Source organism: Palaemon carinicauda, chromosome 6, assembly GCF_036898095.1.
Source record: "Palaemon carinicauda isolate YSFRI2023 chromosome 6, ASM3689809v2, whole genome shotgun sequence".
In the NCBI taxonomy this organism is placed as follows: Eukaryota; Metazoa; Arthropoda; class Malacostraca; order Decapoda; family Palaemonidae; genus Palaemon; species Palaemon carinicauda.
Genome location: NC_090730.1, coordinates 116,694,402 through 116,721,846, shown reverse-complemented (window position 1 = coordinate 116,721,846; position 27,445 = coordinate 116,694,402). Strand labels below are relative to the sequence as shown.

Genomic DNA, 27,445 nt, shown 5'->3' with positions numbered 1-27,445 from the left:
ATGTTCTAATAACAAGGACAGCATCATCAGCATACTCTAGATCTGCTAAATTCCTAACACCAATCCAGTCCAATCCTTCTCCACGATCCCTTGACTGTTCTATGCATTTCAAAACCTAAAAGGAGAATATACAACATAGGTGACAACACATTCCCCTGGAGTTTTCTGCTGTTTACTGGGAATTCATGTAATAAGACTCCATTAACATTAACTTTGCACTTGCTTTGCTCATGAACGGACAAACAAATTTACATATTTAAGAAGAATTCCAAAATAACGCAGGACACTCCACAAAATTAGCCAGTGCACACTATCAAAGGCTTTTTCATACCCCACAAAGGCCATCAAAAGGTGATTTCTATATTCTACGCATTGCTGTATAACATGTCTCAAAATGATAATTTAGTTAGTGCAACTTCTACCTTTTCTAAATCATGCTTGTTCATCTCTCAGCTTTCATCAATCTTTCTCTCCAGTCTCTTTGAAATAATCACACTATGTATTCTCATAACAACTGACATAAGTGTTATGCCTCTGTAATTATTGCAATCAGTCAGATCTCCTTTTTTTCTATTTTCACCAACACTCCTAACTCATATTAATCAGGTTTTGCCTCTGCATGCCACATTCTACAAAATAATCTTGCAAGTAGTCTGGGAGCTGCTTTATTTTCGGCCAGTATCATCTTGGCAATTGTTCTATCATATCCTGGGGCTTTCCATCTTTTTTTTTTTTTTTTTTTTTTTTTTTTTTTTTTTCTTCAAGGATAGCTTCGACTTCAAACACACTGAATTCATTCTTGGGCACATCAAGGACTTCATCAGCTTCAGGTATATCAATCAAATTATTCCCTACATATCTCCTATTCATAACCTCTCTTAAGTGTTCCATCCAAGGTTGTCTTTTTCATCTTCTGTTGCTATAACAGAACCATCTCTCTTTTTGATGGGTATATGCTTCTTCTTATTTGCCCCAGTCGTGATTTCGTTAATAGTTCTATGAGCAATTCTTACACCATAGCCGTTTCCTGAATTCATAGCTTTGTCAGCGTCATCTGCTTTACTGTCTAAAAACTCTCTCTAGTCATTCCTGGTTTTTCTTTTGACCTCAATGTCAATACTGGAATACCTAGCATGCTCTACCTTGTAATTTTCATTACTTCCTCGAAAACTTTCAACAATAAATTTCTGTCTTTGTTTGCTTTTTATAGTATCCCAAGTAATACTAGATATTCATGGCTTTCTTCTTGTAATTGTAAGTCCCAAGACTTCACTACCAACTGGCTGATATATGTTCTTAATATCACACCATTCTTCGTCTCTTGCAAATTTTTCTCTGTGCTCTTCTTCCAAAAGCTTAGTTGTATCAAATCTAGGTATTCTATCCATCTTTCTGTTGGGTGCTTTCAGTTTTGATTTCAGTGTGGCAATGAGTAGATAGTGATCACTACCAATATCGACACCACTATAGCTTCTTACATTTCTCAGACTTCCCCTTCTCTGTTTATTAATGACAATGTGATCTATCTGATTTTTGTAAATGCCTCATGATGAAGTCCATGTATACTTGTGAGTGTTCTTGTGTTGAAAAAGAGTACCTCCAATGACAAGATTGTTTGCTGAACAGGAACTTAGGAAATGTGCTCCATTTTCATTTGCAACTTCGCCAAGACCCTCGACACCCATCACATTCTCTATCCCTTGATTATTTCTTCCAACTTTAGCATTGAAGTCGCCAATCACAATGTTCATATCTCTCTCAGGGACCTCATCTATTATCCTCTGCAGTTCTTCATAGTATTCATCTTTCCTTTCTTCTGGGGAATCATTTGTTGGGGCATAGCAAACTATAATACTCATATTGCACTGCTATGATTTGAACTTTGCTAGTAACAGTCTACTGTTTACAGCTCTCCACTCTGTTAATACCTTCTCTGCTCGTGGTGTCATCATTCCTACCCCTTCTCTTCCAACTCCATCTAATCTTTCTGAGTAGATATATATATATATATATATATATATATATATATATATATATATATATATATATATATATATATATATTGCCTTAGTCTAAAGTTTCCTTTCCAATTCCCTTACATACGACGTGTTTCACTTGAGGCCAAGATATCCAAACTATATTTTATAAATTCACTATCCACTAATTTTTCTTTAGTATTTATAAACCTGGAGATTCTTAGCCTCCTGTTATGCCCGGGGCTGGGGTCTATTCTGTCATCTTCACCATTCATGAATGACTAAAGCCATAGAAGATTCATTGGCTAGATACATCAAAGGATAGCCAGTTCCTTGTGATGTGCATGCCTACCTAACAAAAGCAAGTGACCCCTGCTGGTCCATACCTCCAGGCATCGGGAGTAAATGCCGAAAAAAGAGTTTGTCCATCGCCTTGAACCCAATCCATCACCCTGCTACCTATGACTTCATCGAGATTTAAGGGGGTATTTCTTCCACACCCAAAGCTCTCATTACTCCACAAGTTGCTCATCTGCTTATTGCTAAGATATACCGCCTAGCACGGTTCATCTAGATATTAGAATACTATTTACAGCATCAGATTCAAATTCATTGTCTGCCTATTTTAAGTTTTCAAAACCAGCTTATTCATGCACTGTTGATATAACTCCTAAATCATCATCTAAACACTTGTATTTCAATAGGGTACATGAAAATGCAAGTTGCAGTACTACCAATAATCATCAATCTAACCAAAATACCCCCAGATGCTGAAGTCTTGATGAGGATGGGGGGCTTAGGGATTTGCAGTTGGGCTCTAATGAACAATGGGAACTACTTCCCCACTAGAACTCGGTGCCCAACTGTTGATCCAACTAAATTAGTCAGCATTTTCTCTCCGTTCTTTTGATTACTTCTTTTTTTTTCTCCCATCTCTTTCTCTTGGGCACGAACTTCTTGACGACTTTGGCTTGTATGACTTAGGTTTTGACTGCTTCTTTGGATTTTGGCACAGGGTGTGATGGATGTCATACCATCTCAACCTGTACAAATTTAGACGCCATCACCCTGTGGCAGACCCCATTGGGTGCAGACTAAGTCTGTTGAGAGTCGGGCTCCAGTGATTCGGTTTTAAGTCGCCCATATTTGCGGGTAATGGGTGACACTAGGCATTTGAGTTGTCGGTGGGAGGGGCTAACTACCCCCACTGACCAGTGTACGGCCACCTTAAGAGAGGCAGCCCCTCTCTAATAGAGGACTGGTCCCCGCTGAAGCCTCTTCTCGTGTTGGGCCACATGGGATAGGAAGACTGACATCCTCCGATAAGAGGTGGATAACCCGGCTTGCTTCTACTTCGAAAACTAACCCCTCTGTTGACGACCTGGAAACTCTAAAGGACCATTCTACCAATGTTCCAAAACAAAGTAATTTGGGTGACTTGGAGAATTTGCGAATCCTTCATGTCACTCAGATTCCCATTGAAACCAATTATGATGTGCTATATAAATTGTTTCAATGTTATGGTCACATCTGGGAAATTAGAATGAGGCCTTAAGGTGAAAATGGGATTCATGGATATCATTTGATAACCATGATGAAGCATTCAACGCAATGATATCATGAATATTAAAATCAGTAATTTGAATTTCAAGGGTGCTCTTTGCGATTGGGTACCTTAGAATCTAGATGTATATAAACCTGCAAAATGAATGAATGAATGATTTAAAGTTTTCAGATTGGATTGATAAAGGTATAGAGGTAGTTGTACCCTCCCAGAGAAAGCCAAAACCACTAAAGTGGCTTGTTGCTCAATCAAAAGGGAGTACTGGAAATTATTTCAAGATATGTAAATTTCTTCTAAAGAAAGTAGGTACCATCGTACCAGGAGATATATCTCAGTTTGGAAAGAAGAGTTTCCTAATAAGTGCCAAATCAGAAACTCAATCTGTTATACTTTCCAATTTAAATACAGAGAACGATGATATATAGCTGGATGTGAAACCCCATCTAAACTTCAGTTAGACATATGAATTCACAGAAGAGGAGATATTGGCCATGTGTCCTTTAACTGTGTGGAAAGTGCATAAAATCCCTGGAACGTCAATGATTATCCTGACTTTCCAGGATGCTGATGTGCCTTCTTTAATTTCCATAAAGAATGAACGAATTAAAGTTCGAACTTTTAAGCAGAAGTCGTTGCAATGTTTTAATTGCTCTAGATATGGGCATCCATCTAAAGTATGCAAGAATGATGAAATGTGTAGTACTTGCTCCAATGTTTACCATGGAGACTGTACACTAGAGGCCAATTGTATAAACTGCAATTTGAATCACAAATCTACTGATAGGAACTGCCAGCAATATAAATTGGAAGAGGCTGCTCTCAATAAATCTAGTATCGAACACATAAGAGTGGGGCATGCCAAGAGACTAATGAGTAAATCAGCAAGTTATGCAAAAGTATTGAAATCAGGAGAAAAAAATGAGGCAGGAGACATCCAACCCACCTAATACTGCCTCTATTCCCCAGAAAAAAAAAATTGCCATCTTCTGATAGAATTCTAGAGGATAAGGCAAGAATATCACTTAAGACTTTGCTCACCTCTGGTAAACCTTTGTCCCCCACTACAAAGGATAATGCTAACCTCTCTCAGGCTATATCTTTGCTTGATTTGATGGAGGTTCCACATGAAACAGAGTTATCAAGTGCACCTGTAGTGGGGAAAACATCAAAACCTAATAAATCACAACCTGTCAATAGGAAAAGAGAGAGACCTCCATCTCTCTCTCCTCCATCCATTAAAAACACCAAAGTTATGACATCAAATAGATATGATGTTTTGCCTGTTGATATTTCAGATCAACAGGAAAACTTCTTGAATCTATCAAAAATTCAAGTTGAGGTCCACCATCCCCCACAAGAATTGGGTAACAACAACACTGAAAAGGCTAATATAAAACCTAATTTATCAAGACCCAAACTTAGAAAGCCTACAGAAAATATTGTCAAATTAAAAACTGTCAATGGGAAGACCTCATCAAAGATGTCTTCCAGAAAATAATACTTAGTTTTTTCATCCATTTTGCAATGGAATTGTCAGGGTTTGAGGGCCAAATATGAAGAACTTAAGCTCTTAATTTCCAAGCATTCCCCCATAATTGTATGTCTACAGGAGAGCAAGCTTGATGCTAATACCCCTTGTCCTCGCGAATATATTAGTTATAGGACACCTTATGATCACGGAGTAGGGAGCAATGGCGTAAGTCTCACATACGTTCGTCGAGATGTTCCCAACTACCTTTATCTGTCCGTACACCTCTGCAGGCAGTAACTGTACAGATTGATATAGGGAGAAGATATACAAGATGTTCGCTCTACTTTCCTCCAAGTGATAACGTAATGTATGATGATTTAGCAGAGGTGATTCAACAGCTCCCTCAACCTTTTCTTTTACTTGGAGATTTGAATGGTAGACATCCTTTGTAGGGTGATGTTTTAGCAGACACCAGGGGCAATATTATATCATCAATTGTGGAAAACGAGGATGTAGGACTCCTTAATACAGGAGAGCCCACACACTTCTATGTCCAGACAGGTACCTTGTCATGCATTGATCTTTCAATTGCAAGCTCTAACTGCCTTCTTGATTTCGATTGGAGGACATTAGATGATTGGCATACTAATGATCATACAGCAATCCTTATAAACACCAACAAGTGTCCGTCTTTACAAAGATAACCACAATGGAATCTAGACAAGGTAGACTGGGTTAAATTTCGAGAGCAAAGTGAAACCGAGGGTAGTGCAGAGCAGTTTGAGTGTTTTGATGATGCCATAGACCTACTGAATGGAACTCTCCATACAGCAGGAATCAATTAGATTCCCAAAACCACAGGACTATTCAAAAGACGACCAGTTCCATGGTGGTCTTCGGAATTACCAGCTTTGCACAGAGCCACCAGAAAATCTTTGACTAGATTGCGTAGACGCCGTACGCATGAAAATTTGATAACCTACAAAAAGTGTAGAGCACAGTTCTGTCGTGCCATGAAAGAAGCTAGAGGCAAATCTTTGGTGGCTTTTGTTTCCTCCATTAATTGTAGAACACCAACATCTTCTGTATGGAGGAAAATAAAAAAGATTGCCGGAAAATTTACCCCAAACCCACCACCAGTGTTGAAGGGGAATGGTCAGTATGTGAATGAAGCAAATGAAGTTAGCAATGCCCTGGCTGACCACTTTTTAAATGTATCACGCAAGAGTGCAGCTCCTGGTCACCAGTAGAGGAGCATTGAAGAAAAGAAATTTTTTAATTTTGCAACAGGAAAGGAAGAAGCGTATAATTCTCCTTTTACTGAAAGAGAACTTGATTCTGCACTCGCTACATGTAACGATACAGCCCCTGGACTCGATGGAATTCCATATGCAATGGTTAAACATGTACATTTTAATAAAAAGTTATTTATTTTAAGCATTATTAATAGATTATGGCATGATCATAGTTACCCAAGTGTTTGGGAACTAGCCATTATTTTAGCCTTTTTAAAACCTGGTAAGGACAAGTTTTTAGCAGCAAACTACCGACCTATTGCATTGACATCTTGTTTATGTAAAATTATGGAGATGGTCAATGCAAGACTGATGTGGTACATTGAAAAGAAGGGTGTTTTATCACCGATTCAATGTGGATTCAGAAAAATGCACTCAACGACTGATGTGTTGATAATACTTGAGTCCTTTATTTGTGAAGCATTGCTTCCAAACAGCACCATGTGACAGTCTTCTTTGACCTTGAAAGGCTTAAGATACCACTTGGAGATATGGTATACTTAGAACAATTCATGAATTGGGATTGAGAGGACAGCTGCTACTATTTATTCAGGCATTTCTTTCAAATAAGAGTTTTTCAAGTGAGAGTAGGGAAAGCTTTATCAGAGAGTAAGTGTCAGGAAGAAGGAGTTCCTCAGGGGAGTGGGCTGAGTGTAACCCTTTTTGCACTAGCAATTAATGGGATATCCTCAGTCATTCCCCGGGATCCTCTCTCAACATTATTTGTGGATGATCTCTCAATATAATTTGTTGGAGCTAGCATGGCAATGGTTGAGAGAAAAATACAACTCTCAATTGACAAAATTATCCAGTAGGCCGATGTGAATAGATTTAAATTCTCGACAAGTAAAACTACTATTGTCCATTTTTATCGTATCCGGGGAGTACATCCAGACCCGGGTATATACATTAAAGGTCAACGGATACCATGTGCAAGTGAAGCTAAATTTTAGGTTTGATATTTTATTTTAGGCTTACATGGGCTTCTCACTTAATAGCGTTAAAAGCTAAATGTTTCGAGGCTCTGAATATTTTAAAAGTATTGTCCCATACATCATGGTGGTCAGACCGCAATACTATTTTGATATTATACAAGGCCTTGATTTTTTCCAAAATCAGTTATGGATGTGAAATTTACTCCTCAGCCACCCCAAGCCGGTTAAAGATAATAGATTCAATACATCATGGTGGTATTAGATTGTCCACATGAGCATTTAGAACCTCACCTGTCCCAAATCTCCTTGTTGATGCTGGAGAGTTTCCTCTAGATCTTTACCAAATTTCTGCTATTATTCGGTATTGTTTTAGATAGCAAAGACTTCCTCATTCTTTAGCCTTTCAGACTGCAAGCCATGTAAGTCACTCGACATACTTTGAGTTGCACCCAAAATCTCTTCTACTGTATGGGTTTCGGGTGAAACAATTTTTAAACAATCTTGATATAATTAGAATTAGGGTGCTTCAATTTAAGGTATCATCAACGCCTCCATGGAAATTATCAGAGATATTTTATTGGAATTAAGAAGAATATGACTGACTTAGAATCCAGGTGTCTGTTTATGGAACATGTTGAAGAACATAGGGGATCAACTTTTATATATACTGATGGCTCTAAATCTGATGCTGGCGTTGGATTTGGAGTACATAGTATTGGTTTTTATTGCAGAGGTGCACTTCCTCTAACAGCTTTAATATTTACTGCCGAACTGTATGGCATACTAACCGCTGTTGAGAAAATAGCGTTGGAAAAGGAGGGTAATTTTACAATTTTTAGTGATGCAAGGATTGTTCTTCAAGCTTTAGAAGTTTTTAATTCTAGTAACCCTCTAGTTTTAAAGATTTTAGAATGGCTTTTTATTATTGGACGGAGAGGTATAACAGTTCGATTTTGTTGGGTTCCAGCACATGTAGGTGTGTCTGGGAATGAGATGGCAGATTTACTGGCGAGGAATGCGGCATCCGAGTTACTACCAAGGAGGTATCCCATTCCCTGTAATGATTTCCTACCTTACATCAAGAAATTAGTTTGTAATAAATGGCAACAGCACTGGGATAGTCTAGATGGCAATAAAATTAGGGAAGTAACGAATTTCATATCACCTTGGAGGTACAATATGATACCCCGAAAATGGGAGACGACTCTTTGTCGTCTGCGTATTGGTCACACACGATTGACACACGAGTTTCTGCTGAAGGGCCAACACCAACAGTATTGCGAGGACTGTTTAGTACCTTTAACAGTAAGGCATTTGTTGACTGAATGCCCTAATTTTACTAAATAGATATCTGTTTCAGGGTCGAGGTGAGGGTGGCAGGATTTGGACATGATGTGTCCTACTATGGGAGCAGAATTTTTAGATTTATTTCAGAAGCAGGTCTTCTGAAAACTATTTAATTATTATAATGACTTAACTGGTTTTGATGGAATTCTCTTTTATTTTTCATATATAATAAATGCTATCGGCGTCAATGACCTTAGATGTCAGGATGCCAGAAAACTTTCAATCAATCAATCAATCTAACCGAGATGCTCAGATTCATGTGCAGAACAAATATGAAATGTCTACTACTTAAGGACCAAGGATATGAAAAATCTTTTTGAAGTATAGACGGTTTATCTTGTACCCCTAAAATCCAAATAAGGGAGAAAAGTGTGTGCTTGGTAGTAGAACCAATCCAAAAAAAAAAAAAATATTATATTAATATAAGCTCAAAGGGGTTTCTCCAATCGAGTCCGTATACTCGATTGTTACTAAAACTGATTAATTGCCTTGGATTCTCAGCCTCTGAATCTGAAACTGACATCACTACTAATCGGGCTATCAAGCAGCGGATAAGATTCCATATGAAGAAGTAAATACATCTCTAGTTATAAACATGACTGTTTTATCGAGCATTTCACGTAAAATATCGGCTAAAAATAACAGCCCACAAAACATCCTGTGGTGCAATGATTGCTTCATATCTGGATTTCATGATATTAGAAACAAACTTGGTAGTCTAATTGATAATGTCAGTAATTGAATATAAACCAGTATGTAAATTGGAAACCCACAATGCTGGTTGTATGGGTGTTGTTCATCTAATAAAGAATTATGCAACACACTTCATCTTGCAAAATGTATACAGAAACTTAACCATAATCCGTGATAATCGGGAAACAAATCATGATCGAATTAAACATCAGGAAACAATATCAAAAGGACCCAAACCTAATCAATTGCCACAAAGTTCAATACAATCATAGTTCAATGAAATTCCCAAATATGCAAGATCTTTTATTAATTGGAGAATTCAATGCCCACCATCCCCTTGGGAAATTGTTTATGTCGATAAAAATGGTTCTAAGATTGAACAAATAGTAAATGATCAAATCCCATGTATTTAAACGATGGCGATACTCTAACTTACTATTCACAAACTCAAGGAACATATTCATCCATAGATTAAACTTGGTTCTACCAATATTGTTGGTGGTTTAAATGGAACTTCCTAGACAATCTTTATAGCGATGACCATATTCCAATGATAATAATAAACACCTCAATCCCACCCATTCAACGGTATAATACAAATAAAGCTGACCGAGAGAGTTTTTTTTATATATATATATATATAAACAGGTCACGTGCCTCCGTTTGATTATTGACAAGATCATGATGAAACTAATGATTTTGTAAATTTCATCACACAAACAGCTTATAAATTTATACCGGTGACTAATGTCTGACCAATGAAATTCTCGGTCCCCTGGTACTCAGACATACTAACCCAATTAAGGACACCTTCACATTTTCATTGGAAATTTGATTGATGGAAGAACATTCCAAACTAGTATAGACAAATTTTAGCTAGAATCTTTCAACCTTCATTGATATACTCCAAGCTAGTGTTTTAAGTGGGACACTGCATTGGTAATTATTCATTTGATTTCAACCTCCCTCAAATGATTTGGCACTCAACCGTAGGCGCTTTTTTTTTTTTTTTTTTTTTTTTTTTTTTATCAACACAAAAGCTATGAAAGGCAAGACTTCATAACGTTTATGGTTGTATATCTTACTAAATTTCCTATTCATTGATATGTATAATGTTATATATTTTGTAAAATTTTCATGTGTAAATAATAAGTGGTAGATTGATAATTACAGGACATACATGTCCCGCTAAAGGGAGTAGAAATAGTTGACATGAGTCTAGTGGCGCTCATAGGGTTGATGGCGTAGTTGTTTAGATGCCACAGTAGGTACAAAGTAGCCTTTAAGTGGACAACTTTAAAATACACTAATCTTAAAATAATCATCGTGACTCGCAAGGCATTCTTGATAATGCCACTCGGAAAATACAAATTTGGACTGCGTCTTTTGTGTTAGGCCTACTGCAGGTAAAACTCAAGCAATAATGTATCACAAAAATAACAGATGGAAACAAAACCAGGACAAAATCTCTTATTAGGTCACACACTGATCTAATTCCAAGATAAGTTAAAATTGTTTGGGCAAATATTCGACACCCACCTGTATTGGAAAGCACACATATAAAGTCTAAATGTAATAATGCTCTCAACCCAAAGAAATTATCTCATACAACTGACTGATGATCTACAAAATATTGATCATATCTTGGATAGATTGTGGTAGCCCAGTATATGGATCAGGATCCCAAGCTTCATTGAAGTCTTTTAGAGTCAAAACACACTCAGTACATCAGATTTTGTAGTGGAGCTTTAAGTTCTTCCCCAAATCGCTCAGTTTTATGTGAAACTGATTTGTATAGAAATTCTCTAGCAATATAAAGGGCTTTGTAGATTTATCCACCAATTCTCCAAAATAGAAATTTTCAGCTTAAGTGACATATTTACTGAAAATTACATAACTCATTCCCCATAAAGCTAATTGGCTATTACCGTTTACTGACATCACTTTGGCCCTTAATCAACCATTTTTTTTTCTGTTACACTTTTCATCATAGAAAAACAAGAATATGCTCACATTTTCTCAAAGAAATATAATTACCGTAAAATCAGTCATCTTAAAGCACCATGTGTCAGAACATATTTACAGAAAAGTTCCCCATCATGCAATATATACATATGGCTCCAAATCCCTAATGGTGTTGGCTCTCCATGTAGTATCCCCAGACAGAGAATGTCCAGTTCTCGATACCTGCAGAAACATCAGTGTTTGCGTCTGAATTAGCAGCCATTGTATTAGCAATTAGCTTTATTAAAACCGTTGAAGGTGATCTAACTGAAATTTGCCATCAATTCTGATGCGAGGATTGGCGTGGAAACTCATAAAGCTATACACATAAGAATCAACTGGCATTAAAAGATAAAGAGCTTCTTAACAAATTTTGTTCATTCCGAATAAATAATGAAATTTGCTTATATGAGATGCTAAAATTTTCACTAACGAATCTCGCCCAACCCATAGCCCAGTCATTCCCTTTTATTATCATCGCCGGGTGGGAGGGTGAGCAGCTGATATTTTCGGTGGTGGGGTCGACAACACCTATACAAATAAATATATTCAAATGAAATTTTGAGGGGTTATTTAGATATATGTAAGCTGTGTTTCTGCCAATTTTCATGTTCATACCTGCTATAGGCATGCCCTGGCTGTCACTTTAGTTCTTAAGTGACGATTTTACCTTGAATACCAGTGTGGAGCAGTAAACTACTAGAATTTTACAGATATCCAAATAATTTTCACAGGGTTTTATGTGGTGTATGAACTACATTCGTTCTAATTTTAGTATTGAGACTTTCCATAGAAAAGTCACAGTAGCCATTTTTCAATATCTTCGGGAGGCCGATTTTTGGCAGCGTGGTAAATTACTCGTAGAATACTTCACTTATCTAAATTAATTTTTCAGGGATTTATGGGATGTATATTTACTTTGTCCTTACCAATTTTCATGTTGATATCTGCCATAGAAAAGCCACAGCAGACGTTTATTTTGTTGTAGGTTGAATGTTGTTGTTTTTTTTTTTTTTTACTTTTTTTTTTTTTTTTTTGCCGTGGATTAAATTGTTCCTAGAATAATTCACTTATCCAAATGAAAATTTCAGGGATTGATATGGAACATAGTTTGTCTGTTCCTGCCAAATTCCATGGTAATATCTACAATCGAAAAGACACAGCTATCATGTAGCCTTCTCAGATATGATGTTAAATGTTGCAGCATTACAGTGAACTGCCTGATAGTGAGCGACATCAACAAGGGGCAATGCCGATCTCATAAACAATATCCGTCCCGAGTTGCAGCTAGTGTAGTTTATATTAACGGAAAGGCAAATACTTTGAACTCCACGTAACCACGAACAGTTTATAGTGTGGAATGACTAATAATAAAATAACGAATTGAAACAAATAAAATCGGTTGTTCCCCATCAGAATCATCATACCAAAAAGTCTAAAAAGAACTAAAGTAATTTTAGCAAGATTGCTTCTTGGTCGTATGAAATGGACCCAAATGTTTTCTAATCTGCACATCACTTACTTGAGATTGTTCCCTAGTACAGTGAGTGTACAACAATTATAACCATAAAATATGTTCTATGCAAATGCAGTCTTTCTTTAAGAAGCACGGGAGTGATTGATATAATTTGAACTTTTTTAGCGTTTTTTACCCATTATATTTTTTATCGCTAAGATTTAATTATTTCTTTCCAAATTGGGTGGCTTTTGTTTCCTCCATTAATTGTAGAACACCAACATCTTCTGTATGGAGGAAAATAAAAAAGATTGCCGGAAAATTTACCCCAAACCCACCACCAGTGTTGAAGGTGAATGGTCAGTATGTGACTGCAGCAAATGAAATTAGCAATGCCCTGGCTGACCACTTTTTAGATGTATCACGCAAGAGTGCAGCTCCTGGTCACCAATAGAGGAGCATTGAAGAAAAGAAAATTTTAAATTTTGCAAGAGGAAAGGAAGAAGCGTATAATTCTCCTTTTACTGAAAGAGAACTTGATTCCGCACTCGCTACATGTAACGATACAGCCCCTGGACCCGATGGAATTCCATATGCAATGGTTAAACATGTACATTTTAATACAAAGTTATTTATTTTAAGCATTATTAATAGATTATGGCATGATCATAGTTACCCAAGTGTTTGGGAACTAGCCATTATTTTAGCCTTTTTAAAACCTGGTAAGGACAAGTTTTTAGCAGCAAACTACCGACCCATTGCATTGACATCTTGTTTATGTAAAATTATGGAGAAGATGGTCAATGCAAGACTGATGTGGTACATTGAAAAGAAGGGTGTTTTATCACCGATTCAATGTGGATTCAGAAAAATGCACTCAACGACTGATGTGTTGATAATTCTTGAGTCCTCTATTTGTGAAGCATTGCTTCCAAACAGCACCATGTGACAGTCGTCTTTGACCTTGAAAGGCTTAAGATACCACTTGGAGATATGGTATACTTAGAACAATTCATGAATTGGGATTGAGAGGACAGCTGCTACTATTTATTCAGGCATTTCTTTCAAATTGAGTTTTTCAAGTGAGAGTAGGGAAAGCTCTATCAGAGAGTAAGTGTCACGAAGAAGGAGTTCCTCAGGGGAGTGGGCTGAGTGTAACCCTTTTTGCACTAGCAATTAATGGGATATCCTCAGTCATTCCCCGGGATGTTCTCTCAACATTATTTGTGGATGATCTCTCAATATATTTTGCTGGAGCTAGCATGGCAATGGTTGAGAGAAAAATACAACTCTCAATTGACAAAATTATCCAGTAGGCCGATATGAATGGATTTAAATTCTCGACAAGTAAAACTACTATTGTCCATTTTTGTCTTATCCGGGGAGTACATCCAGACCCGGATATATACATTAAAGGTCAACGGATGCCATGTGCAAGTGAAGCTAAATTTTTAGGTTTGATATTTGATTGTAGGCTTACCTGGGTTTCTCACTTAATAGCGTTAAAAGCTAAATGTCTCGAGGCTCTGAATATTTTAAAAGTATTGTCCCATACATCATGGTGGTCAGATCGCAATACTATTTTGAAATTATACAAGGCCTTGATTTTTTCCAAAATCAGTTATGGATGTGAAATTTACTCCTCAGCCACCCCAAGCCGGTTAAAGCTATTAGATTCAATACATCATGGTGGTATTAGATTGTCCACAGGAGCATTTAGAACCTCACCTATCCCAAGTCTCCTTGTTGATGCTGGAGAGTTTCCTCTAGATCTTTACCGAATTTCTGCTATTAGTCGGTATTGGTTTAGATAGCAAAGACTTCCTCATTCTTTAGCCTTTCAGACTGCAAGCCATGTAAGTCACTCGACATACTTTGAGTTGCACCCAAAATCTCTTCTACTGTATGGGTTTCGGGTGAAACAATTTTTAAACAATCTTGATATAATTAGAATTAGGGTGCTTCCATTTAAGGTATCATCATCGCCTCCATGGAAATTACCAGAGATATTTTATTGGAGTTGAGAAGAATATGACTGACTTAGAATCCAGGTCTCTGTTTATGGAACATGTTGAAGAACATAGGGGATCGACTTTTATATATACTGATGGCTCAAAATCTGATGCTGGCGTTGGATTTGGAGTACATAGTATTGGTTTTTATTGCAGAGGTGCACTTCCTCTAACAGTTTCAATATTTACTGCCGAACTGTATGGCATACTAACCGCTGTTGAGAAAATAGCGTTGGAAAAGGAGGGTAATTTTACAATTTTTAGTGATGCAAGGAGTGTTCTTCAAGCTTTAGAAGTTTTTAATTCTAGTAACCCTCTAGTTTTAAAGATTTTAGAATGGCTTTTTATTATTGGACGGAGAGGTATAACAGTTCGATTTTGTTGGGTTCCAGCACATGTAGGTGTGTCTGGGAATGAGAAGGCAGATTTACTGGCGAGGAATGCGGCATCTGAGTTGCTACCAAGGAGGTATCCCATTCCCTGTAATGATTTCCTACCTTACATCAAGAAATTAGTTTGTAATAAATGGGAGACGACTCTTTGTCGTCTGCGTATTGGTCACACACGATTGACACACGAGTTTCTGCTGAAGGGCCAACACCAACAGTATTGCGAGGACTGTTTAGTACCTTTAACAGTAAGGCATTTGTTGACTGAATGCCCTAATTTTACTAACTTAAGAAATAGATATCTGTTTGAGGGTCGAGGTGAGGGTGGCAGGATTTGGACATGATGTGTCCTACTATGGGAGCGGAATTTTTAGATTTATTTCAGAAGCAGGTCTTCTGAAAACTATTTAATTATTATAAAGACTTAACTGATTTTGATGGAATTCTCTTTTATTTTTCATATATAATTAATGCTATCGGCGTCAATGACCTTAGATGTCAGGATGCCAGAAAACTTTCAATCAATCAATCAATCAATCTAACCGAGATGCTCAGATTCATGTGAAGAACAGGTATGAAATGTCTACTACTTAAGGACCAAGGATATGAAAAATCTTTTTGAAGTATAGACGGTTTATCTTGTACCCCTAAAATCCAAATAAGGGAGAAAAATGTGTGCTTGGTAGTACAACCAATCCAAAATAAAAATTATATTATTATAAGCTCAAAGGGGTTTTTCCAATCGAGTCCGTGTACTCGATTGTTACTAAAACTGAATAATTGCCTTGGATTCTCAGCCTCTGAATCTGAAACTGACATCACTACTAATCGGGCTATCAAGCAGCGGATAAGATTCCATATGAAGAAGTAAATACATCTCTAGTTATAAACATGACTGTTTTATGGAGCATTTCAGTAAAATATCGGCTAAAAATAACAGCCCACAAAGCATCATGTGGTGCAATGATTGCTTCATATCTGGATTTCATGATATTAGAAACAAACTTGGTAATCTAATTGATAATGTCAATAATTGAATATAAACCAGTATGTAAATTGGAAACCCACAATGCTGGTTGTATGGGTGTTGCTCATCTAATAAAGAATTATGCAACACACTTCATCTTGCAAAATGTATACAGAAACTTAACCATAATCCGTGATAATCGGGAAACAAATCATGATCGAATTAAACATCAGGAAACAATATCAAAAGGACCCAAACCTAATCAATTACCACAAAGTTCAATACAATCATAGTTCAATGAAATTCCCAAATATGCAAGATCTTTTATTGATTGGAGAATTCAATGCCCACCATCCCCTTGGGAAATTGTTTATGTCGATAAAAATGGTTCTAAGATTGAACAAATAGTAAATGATCAAATCCCATGTATTTAAACGATGGCGATACTCTAACTTACTATTCACAAACTCAAGGAACATATTCATCCATAGATTAAACTTGGTTCTACCAATATTGTTGGTGGTTTAAATGGAACTTCCTAGACAATCTTCATAGCGATGACCATATTCCAATGATAATAATAAACACCTCAATCCCACCCATTCAACGGTATAATACAAATAAAGCTGACCGAGAGGGTTTTTTTTTTTTATAAACAGGTCACGTGCCTCCGTTTGATAATTCACAAGATCATGATGAAACTAACGATTTTGTAAATTTCATCACACAAACAGCTTATAAGTTTATACTGGTGACTAATATCTGACCAATGAAATTCTCGGTCCCCTGGTGCTCAGATACACTAACCCAATTAAGGACAACTTTACATTTTCATTGGAAATTTGATTGATGGAAGAACATTCCAAACTAGCATAGACAAATTTTAGCTAGAATCTTTCAACCTTGATTGATATACTCCAAGGTAGTGTTTTAAGTGGGACACTGCATTGGTAATTATTCATTTGATTTCAACCTCGTTCAAATGATTTAGCACTCAACCCTAGGCGGTTTGTTTGTTTGTTTTTTTATTTTTTCTTTCTTTTCTAATCAGCACAAAAGCTATGAAAGGCAAGACTTCATAACGTTTATGGTTGTATACCTTACTAAATTTCCTATTCATTGATATGTATAATGTTATATATTTTGTAAAATTTTCATGTGTAAATAATAAGTGGTAGATTGATAATTACAGGACATACAACATGTCCCGCTAAAGGGAGTAGAAATAGTAGACATAAGTCTAGTGGCGCTCATAGGGTTGATGACGTAGTTGTTTAGATGCCACAGTAGGTACAAAGTAGCCTTTAAGTGGACAACTTTAAAATACACTAATCTTAAAATAATCATCGTGACTCGCAAGGCATTCTTGATAATGCCACTCGGAAAATACAAATTTGGACTGCGTCTTTTGTGTTAGGCCTACTGCAGGTAAAACTCAAGCAATAATGTATCGCAAAAATAGCAGATGGAAACAAAACCAGGACAAAATCTCTTATTAGGTCACACACAGATCTAATTCCAAGATAAGGTAAAATTGTTTGGGCAAATATTCGACATCCACCTGTATTGGAAAGCACACATATAAAGTCTAAATGTAATAATGCTCTCAACCTAAAGAAATTATCTCATACAACTGACTGATGATCTACAAAATATTGGTCATATCTAGGATAGATTGTGGTAGCCCAGTATGTATATGGATCAGGATCCCAAGCTTCATTGAAGTCTTTTAGAGTCAAAACACACTCAGTACATCAGATTTTGTAGTGGAGCTTTAAGTTCTTCCCCAAATTGCTCAGTTTTATGTGAAACTGATTTGTATAGAAATTCTGTAGCAATATAAAGGGCTTTGTAGATTTATCCACCAATTCTCCAAAATAGAAATTTTCAGCTTAAGTGACATATTTACTGAAAATTACATAACTCATTACCCATAAAGCTAATTGGCTATTACCATTTACTGACATCACTTTGGCCCTTAATCAACCAATTTTTTTTCTGTTGCACTTTTCATCATAGAAAAACAAGAATATGCTCACATCTTCTCAAAGAAATATAATTACCGTAAAATCAGTCTTCTTAAAGCACCATGTGTCAGAACATATTTACAGAAAAGTTCCCCATCATGCACTATATACATATGGCTCCAAATCCCTAATGGTGTTGGCTCTGCATGTAGTATCCCCAGACAGAGAATGTCCAGTTCTCGATACCTGCAGAAACATCAGTGTTTGCGTCCGAACTAGCAGCCATTGTATCAGCCATTAGCTTTATTAAAACCGTTGAAGGTGATCTAACTGAAATTCGCCATCAATTCTGATGCGAGGATTGGCGTGGAAACTCATAAAGCTATATACATAAGAATCAACTGGCATTAAAAATTAAAGAGCTTCTTAACAAATTTTGTTCATTCCGAATAGATAATGAAATTTGCTTATATGAGATGCTAAAATTTTTACTTACGAATCTCGCCCAACCCATAGCCCAGTCATTCCCTTTTATCATCATCGCCGGGTGGGAGGGTGAGCAGCTGATATTTTCGGTGGTGGGGTCGATAACACCTATACAAATAAATATATTCAAATGAAATTTTGAGGGGTTATTTAGATATATGTAAGCTGTGTTTCTGCCAATTTTCATGTTCATACCTGCTATAGGCATGCCCTGGCTGTCACTTTAGTTCTTAAGTGACGATTTTACCTTGAATACCAGTGTGGAGCAGTAAACTAATAGAATTTTACAGATATCCAAATATTTTTCACAGGGTTTTATGTGGTGTATGAACTACATTCGTTCTAATTTTAGTAATGATACTTTCCATAGCAAAGTCACAGTAGCCATTTTTCGATATCTTCGGGAGGCCGATTTTTGGCAGCGTGGTAAATTACTCGTAGAATACTTCACTTATCTAAATGAAATTGTCAATGATTTATGGGATGTATATTTACTTTGTCCATACCAATTTTCATGTTGATATCTGCCATAGAAAAGACACAGCAGACGTTTATTTTGTTATAGGTTGAATGGTTTTTTTTTTTTTTTTTTTTTTTTTGCCGTGGATTAAATTGTTCCTAGAATAATTCACTTATCCAAATGAGAATTTCAGGGATTGATATGGAACATAGTTTGTCTGTTCCTGCCAAATTCCATGGTAATATCTACGATCGAAAAGACACAGCTATCATGTAGCCTTCTCAGATATGATGTTAAATGTAGCAGCATTACAGTGAACTGCCTGATAGTGAGCGACATCAACAAGGGGCAATGCCGATCTCATAAACAATATCCGTCCCGAGTTGCAGCTAGTGTAGTTTATATTAACGGAAAGGCAAATACTTTGAACTCCACGTAACCACGAACAGTTTATAGTGTGGAATGACTAATAATAAAATAACGAATTGAAACAAATAAAATCGGTTGTTCCCCATCAGAATCATCATACCAAAAAGTCTAAAAAGAACTAAAGTAATTTTAGCAAGATTGCTTCTTGGTCGTATGAAATGGACCCAAATGTTTTCTAATCTGCACATCACTTACTTGAGATTGTTCCCTAGTACAGTGAGTGTACAACAATTACAACCATAAAATATGTTCTATGCAAATGTAGTCTTGCTTTAAGAAGCACGGGAGTGATTGATATAATTTGAACCTTTTTAGCAGTTTTTTATCCATTATATTTTTTATCTCTAAGATTTAATTATTTCTTTCCAAATTTACCCTGGCCAGCTCTGTGAAAATAGAGTTCGACTAGTTGGCTAGTTGGTGTATACAATGTCCTTATTTTTAATAAGTAATTCCTCCATCCATGTTTTGAAAAATGCTGGAAATTGAGATTTTGTGGGACAAAATCATCAAAGCCTGTTCTGATTCCAACAGATGATCAAGTGAATGGCATATTTTTCAAAAGGATGAAAATTCGGGAAATTAAACCTTCTCGTGTTCCACCTTGGTTCATATCTGACATATCATTGTACCAGGCTCTGGTGGCCTTTTGGAAAAATCCTTACCTGCCGATTTGTTGTATTGGGGTTCGAGTCTCTCTCAAGCTTGATAGTTTCCTGTAGTGTCTACAACATCACCATCTTGTGAGCTATAGATCTAGGGGAGTTTGGGAGCCTATAGGTCTACCTGCTGAGTCATCAGCAGCCATTGCCTGGTCCTCCCTGGGGTGGAGAGGTGGCTTGGGCGCTGATTATACTGTATGTATATGTAGTCAGTCTCTAGGGTATTGTCACTGTCCCTAGCCTCTGCTATTCATGAATGGCATTTAAACCAAAAATAACACAAAGATAAAACTCCCATAGACAAGGTCAGTTCCAAATTCCTTGAACATAATGCTATTGATAAAAGCCATGTAAACCTACAGTATATGCCGATAGTTCATAGTCAAAGAAGTGCCTGGGATATACTGCAGACTACAGGGATGGATCATATTTATGTAAGTGACCGGACTATGCCTCTACGTCACATTACGGCACATATGGCTGCATTGGTTAAGGCTTCGGAAATTATTAAAGCAACTAAGGGAGAATTTTTTTGCAACCTGCTATGATTTAAGAGTGCATTAGAAACTCATAAAAGTTTTAGTAATCTGAACTCATTAGTTAGGAAACCTCGAGAGTTGCTTTCTCTTTTTATGTTGGGACTAACATGAGGAAATTCGGGGTGATAAGGTAGTATACAGTAAAACGAAATAAGACAGGGTTAATGATAATTTCTCCTTGGAAAATGTTCCTCGTTAACAACTGATTGTTTGAAATTATTTTAACACGAATGAGAGTCGGGTATACCACCTCATACAAATATATTTTAGATGGTAGCAGTGCGCCATTGTATGCTCATTGTGGCAAAGTTGTTCATCGGCGGCAGTAATCCCTTGTTGAGTAAATTCGTCGCTGATATCTACAATGAAATCTGTCTTCTTAATGTTTCCCTTTTTTTCACTTATTCAATTTCGAGAGAGTATGAAGAATGTCATGTTGTGTGAACGTGTTTGTTAAATAGGGAATTTAATCAGATATATTTTAATGATTTAAACATTTATGTCGGAGACAGAGTAACGCCCTCGGTCCCAGTACTTGGCCCCTGACCCAAATTCTACTGTATAACTTAATCCAATCCAATAAAGGATTGAAAAGACATATTTTGGTCGGTCAAGTCCAGACAAGGTGGGGATATTGCTTGGTTCTATTGACTGTAGTTTTTTTTATTTATTTTTTTTTCTATTTTTAATTACGATGTTTCTCTTATTTTCAAGATGAAGTATATGAATATATTCTCCCCTTGTTCTTAAGAGTCTTAAGTATCAACAAGTAAGATATTACTTTTTTTATTATTGTAAAAACACTTTCTTCTCATTATTATAACTCTTAATTTTCCACATTATATTTTTTCCACCACGGTATTTATAAAATAGATATATACATAAGGTCGAATGGCTGTAAGTTGGAGCAAATGTTATCTTTTTAAAAACTTTTAATTTTTCATTCAAAAGACAAGTTGATACAAAGGATTTTGTGATCGATTATCCGAGCTTTCTACATAGAATCAGGCAATCAATTAATCTCAAATCGTTGTAGCAATAATTGCTACATTCTGTTTCGTTGATTTTGTTTACTTTGTAGTTTAATAAATAGCCAGTGTCTCAAGGTAAAGACTACAGAATAACGCAGAATCCTAAGGTAAAGACTATAAAATAACGCCTTTGGGGGTAAATCTTGATTGCATGTTTTTTTTTCCGCTTATTGAATTATATGTTAATGATAGTGTTACCCAGATTGTTTTTTCTTTTGTTCTCGGTCATAATGGAGAATGTAAAAGAGATTTTGCATCTAGTTACTCAAATTTATAGCACGATAAAAGTCAGCAATATATTTTGTGCATGGGCATTTCCCTCAACTTGTAACTGTAATATTATTTACCAGCAGTACACTTATCAATGGCCTTCCTAAAAGAATTGCTACAATCAAACACCTATTTTATTTCATAAGAAATGGGTGAACTTGAAAGTCCATTTATGAAAGGATTTAAAGATGATACACCTCGTCATATTTATTTTGTCCAGTTTATTGCTACTTCGGATATTAGTTATCTTAAGATGAAATAAGTCGCCTTTAATGCCTCTGTTACCATTTTCTTTCAGAATTTTGGGCATTCGGTCTCCCGAACGAGTCCTTGAAGTTTTCAATGAGAACCAAAATGCTTCGAACGTCTCCGTGATGCCAGCTGTCGGCCACAATGCTTCCCACCTTCTTCAAAAGAGGCACATTCCACACAAGTTCTGGGCAAGAGCCAGACCTCACAACAAATTCCGCAAGAAGAAGCATCACCAAAAACCCATGAAAGAAAACCTAGACGGCAAACAAAAGTTATTTCATAATGCTAACGCCAACAACATTCGATATGACTTCGTGAATTTCGCGAATCTACGTTAACATCTACTTAAGCATATTTTACGTAATGTCATTAAAACATTCCTTGGGTTTATGCAGCCTTCTGTGATGTCATAATTAACAGCATCATGATGGTGGACTGAATAGATAAGCTAAGTCACGAGAAATTATATGAGAAAAAGTAAAAAAAAAATATTTGCACCGTTTATGAATATTTGTTGTAGCGGAAACGATGTGCTTAGCAACTCTTAGTTATCTGTGATAGTGTGTAAAGTAAAATTATGAACGTAATTAGATACTAAAACTGTGAAATAAAGTAAACGTAAAAAAAAAAAATCGAAAAAAAGAGAAGTCTTCCACCCCATTCATATATTTAAATTTCACTATAGTCCTTGCAATCTTAAAAGGAAACTTGAGTAGGGTTTAAAGTCGACAATTTTTGTAACATACTCAGACACACACACACACACACACATATATATATATATATATATATATATATATATATATATATATATATATATATATATATATATTTATATATATATATATTTATATTATACATACATACATACTTATACACACACACACAATATATATATATATATATATATATATATATATATATATATATATATATATATATATATATATAGCTTATAGCATATATATATATATATATATATATATATATATATATATATATATATATATATATATATATATATATAGCTCACATACACACACATATACACACGCATGTATATATGTATGTTTGTGTGTTTATATTATAGGTATGTGAATGATATGTTTATTTATATGAATAACGATATTGTAGGCAATGTTTAAATACATTATAAAGTGAGCATTTTTTTTTCTAAATCACGTCTCTTTATGTTCTTTATTATTTGTTTTTATCATCCAAAAAGTATCACGTGGTAGAGTGGTATAGCTCTTTCAAGTTTTCTAGGTCTGTAAGTCATTCCTGATCTACCACATAGAAGTGTCTACCTCGGTGCAATTACAGTACCATCGTCTGATGGGGTCAAGAAATAAGGCTGATTAGTGACAAAGTCTGCAAAATCTCATCGAAAATACGAAGGCAGTGCCCCTTTTGCATCATCTCCAAAGAAGCAAATGGGCAGGTAATAGAAAATTGTATTGTAACAGAGACCAGTTAGTTTTATAAGAAAGCTATGTGAAGAGCTTATAAAGGGAAAATGAATGAATTATGGAGCTAAAGACAGGGAGGAGGAAGGACCAGTTTGGAAGTTTTGGGCATGGGAATTATTATTATTATTATTATTATTATTATTATTATTATTATTATTATTATTATTATTATTATTATTATTATTATTATTATTATTATTATTATTATTACCACCTAAGCTGTAACCCTAGTTAGAAAAGCATGATACTGTAAGCGCAAGGGTCTCCAATAGGGAAAATAATGCAATAGTGTGCCCGAGTGTACTATCAAGCAAGAGAACTCTAACCCAAGACAGTGGCCATGATACAGAGACTATGGCACTATCCAAGATTAGAGAACACTGGTTTGATTTAGAGTGTTATTCTCCCAGAAGAGCTGCTTACCATGGGTAAAGAATCTATTCTACCTTTACCGAGTGGAAAGTAGCTACTGAACAATTACAGTGCCTTAGTTAACCCCCTTGTGTGAAAAATTATTTGGTTAGATTATTGTTGCCAGGTGTATGAAGAAAGAGGAGGATGTGTAAAGAATATACTAGACTTATAGGTGTATGTTTAGGCAAAGAAAAATAAACTGTAACGGGAGAAGGATCAAATGTAGTAATATCTGACCAGTCACAGGACTCTGTAAACTCTTTAGCATTAGTATCTCAACGGGTGACTGGTGCCTTGGTTAATCTACTACCTGCAGAAAAAACATGCAATGAACAAATGTTTCTCGGAAAAAAAGATGAAAGTGGAGAGTTGATGTCGAACGTGAATGCAATTCTAGGTTCTAGGGAGTAGTTCGAAGATATGTTGAATATGTAGGATGGAAGAGGAACAGAACTGAATGATGTAAAATTCGAAAGGGCTAATATAAAGCTATTGATTTGTATGGGATTCTCGAAAAGGAGATTAAGAGTTGGTAGAAAGGAAAATCCCCAGGATGTAGTTGTATTAAGAGATTCTGTAGTATGATGGTGGCTCAGAAAAAATGGGTGGGAGGTGAAAGTATTAGTTCAGCTATATAAAAGCAACGTTTCTAAATGTGTATGGTTTGATTTATATTGGGGAAGTATAAATGGTAATAGAGTAACTGAAAGGGAAAGAATATTTTGTTTAAGCAATGAATAGTGTGTGGATCAAGTATTTGTATGAAAGTTACATTCTTGTTTTTATTTAATGGTGTGTTGGGCAGACATAATAGAAAGTTCATGGATGCTTAGTGATTTACTAAGAGGTTTCGTTTTCCCGATCTGTTTATCTTCTTATCTGGTATTCATTTTCAAAACCATCGTTGCTGTTCTCCCTTCAGTTGAAGATGGTATCCAGGAGGGTACTTAGCCTTGCATAGTGTGTGTCGGCTCCGCCATGTTGACCAATTCTATCTAATATTTTATCCTTTTTTTGTGTGTTACTTTATATATATTCATGTACAGATTGTTTTTGTTACCATTATTATTAAGTTTGTCTTTAAAATATGATGAAACTTTTTTATTGGTTTTATCATTCTGTTTAGAGACATTGAGCAAGATTTGGGACCAGTAAGTCCAAGACTTTGCCAGTGTTGTCTATTGTGTAGCAATATTCGGGGACTGCATGCCAATATTCAAGACCTTACAGTTGCCTCCAGACGGTATAATATTCCATTAGGTAAATGTGTTTATTGTAGTTGTAGCCCATTTGTTTACTGCCCAATTTTCATAATTCCTTAAGTAAAGTTTTGGAAGTCTTTTGGCAAAACGTCTAAGTATGCTCAAGGTAATCATCTCTTCCCTAGTATGCAATTTGGCTTTAGCAAATGCCTTGCACAATGTAATGCTCATATTACAGTCTCCAATACGGTACATAAATCCCTTTATTGTAGTCGGGAAGCTTGTATGATTGGCCTTGACTTTAGTGCTGCCTTGACTGTGTTAAACGTGAGGCTCATGTTTTCAAATTCAAATAATTGAAGATAGTGGGTCTTTTCTTGGGGATCATTATTGAATTTTTAAGTAATAGATTGCAAAGAGTTGTTATTGATGGGCACCATATTGAGTTTAAGAATGTGATACTGGGTGTTCCTCAGAGTAGTGTTCTTGGCCCATTAATTTTCATACTATATATACATCTGTGGTTTGACCTAGAAAACAAGCTCAGTGCATATGCAGTTATGCAGATGATGCTACTCGTTGTCTCAATTCCATCTCCTGAATGTAGATCTTGGGTTGCTGAATCCCTTAGAGATCTAGCTAAAATTAGTGCAGGGTGCAAATTATGGGATATGTATTGATGATGTTTCTTCAACTCTATGACTCATTTTAAAGTATTAGATGTGATTCTTGAGTGCAAATTTACTTTTAAGAAACTCATACGATCTGATTCTTTTTCAGTTGTACAAAAAAGTGGCTCATTGAGAAAATCCTTTCAAGATTTTTGATGATGAATCTGTTTTGGAGTCTTTTAATTCTTCAATTCTACCCTGTTTTGAGTGTTTTTTTCTCCAGTCTGGTCTTCAGCTGCTGAATCTCATTTTAATTTGTTGGATAAAAACTTGCAGCCTATTAAATTTCTTATTCCGGATCTATATATTAATCTCTGGCAATAAAATGCAGTTAGTTATTTATGCATCTAGCTAAAGATTTTTTTCATGATTTTATTTTTACAGTACTCTTTGTTTATGATAAATGATATCGGCGTCAATGACCTACGATATCAGGATGCCAGAAAACTTTAAATCTTGCATTCATTCATTAATTTTTGATAATTCTAACAGTCTTTTGCATTCAGATCTTCCAAGACTGTACATTTTGCACATAGCACTAGATATTTATTTAATTCTAACAGTCTTGCTTTCTATATCTTAAGGCTCAATACTACAATGTAGACTATTCGTGAAGTTTTATTCTAGCTGTGACCAGATTGCGGAATGATCATTCTAATCGGGCAGTGGAATTGGTGGAATTTCCAAAGTTCAAATTTGCAGTGAATATTTTTGTTGAACAGGCTGTCCCTCGGGTAGGGGCAGAGGGAGTACTCATACCCTGGTAATAGGGGCTGTAGTAAGGAAAAAGGGAGAGGTAGTGAGAAGGCTTGAATCTGTGTGTGTACTTACATTTGCTTGTGTGCATATATATCTAAATATTTAGCCATCATTTTTGCAGATCGTGTACACTAGTAATATTATAATAACATAATAATAAGCTCAATAATGAAGCCTACCATCTTAATGAGATATTGACTTGTAGTTCTTTGGCTTCAGCTTTAATCATTAGCTTCTGTGTCGAAGGTTTATGGGCAAAGGGCTTTTTGAACGGGAAATTTTTTTTCCTCAGACGATTTTTTTTTTCATACATTTCCTGTTTCTTATTATTACTTTAGCCTCCTTTACATTTTATCAACTGTCTCCCAGCGTGCTGTTCTATTTCCCTTCCTATATTCCCTATTTAGGTTATTAGCAAAAGATACCATGGCTGAATTTAGGCCTTATTTTCAAAACCAAATACGGAAACTTATTGTTTTTCCAACTACCAGATTAATGTTTGGACCTCGGATATTTCAGTGTTATCATATTGAAATTTTGGACTATTCTATTCAAGAAACTAGCCCATGAACTTCAGTAGTATGCAGATTTTTATAGGAATGAATTCTGACTAGCTTGCGTGCCACTATGATTAGTGTGTATATAATTGTATTCTTGCAATGTTCTCAATCCCATATAGTCAGTTTGGTCAGTCTAATGTTGGGGCCACCATTCTTTTTTGGGTA

General features: G+C 35.8%; 1 protein-coding gene across 6 annotated transcripts in view; it reads left to right on the top strand.

Moving 5' to 3' along the window:
• The window catches only part of LOC137642175 (uncharacterized), a 177,738-nt gene extending 154,901 nt beyond the window's left edge, over positions 1–22,837 (top strand). For 5 of the 6 annotated variants that reach the window (XM_068374723.1, XM_068374721.1, XM_068374719.1 and 2 more), the window contains exon 4: positions 22,252–22,837. In XM_068374723.1, coding sequence (XP_068230824.1) covers positions 22,252–22,543 — 292 coding nt within the window. In that variant the 3' untranslated portion in view covers positions 22,544–22,837. The remainder of the gene's footprint in view (positions 1–22,251) is intronic. The other variant, XR_011044663.1, reaches the window with a different exon arrangement.
• The last annotated feature ends 4,608 nt before the right edge of the window (positions 22,838–27,445 follow it).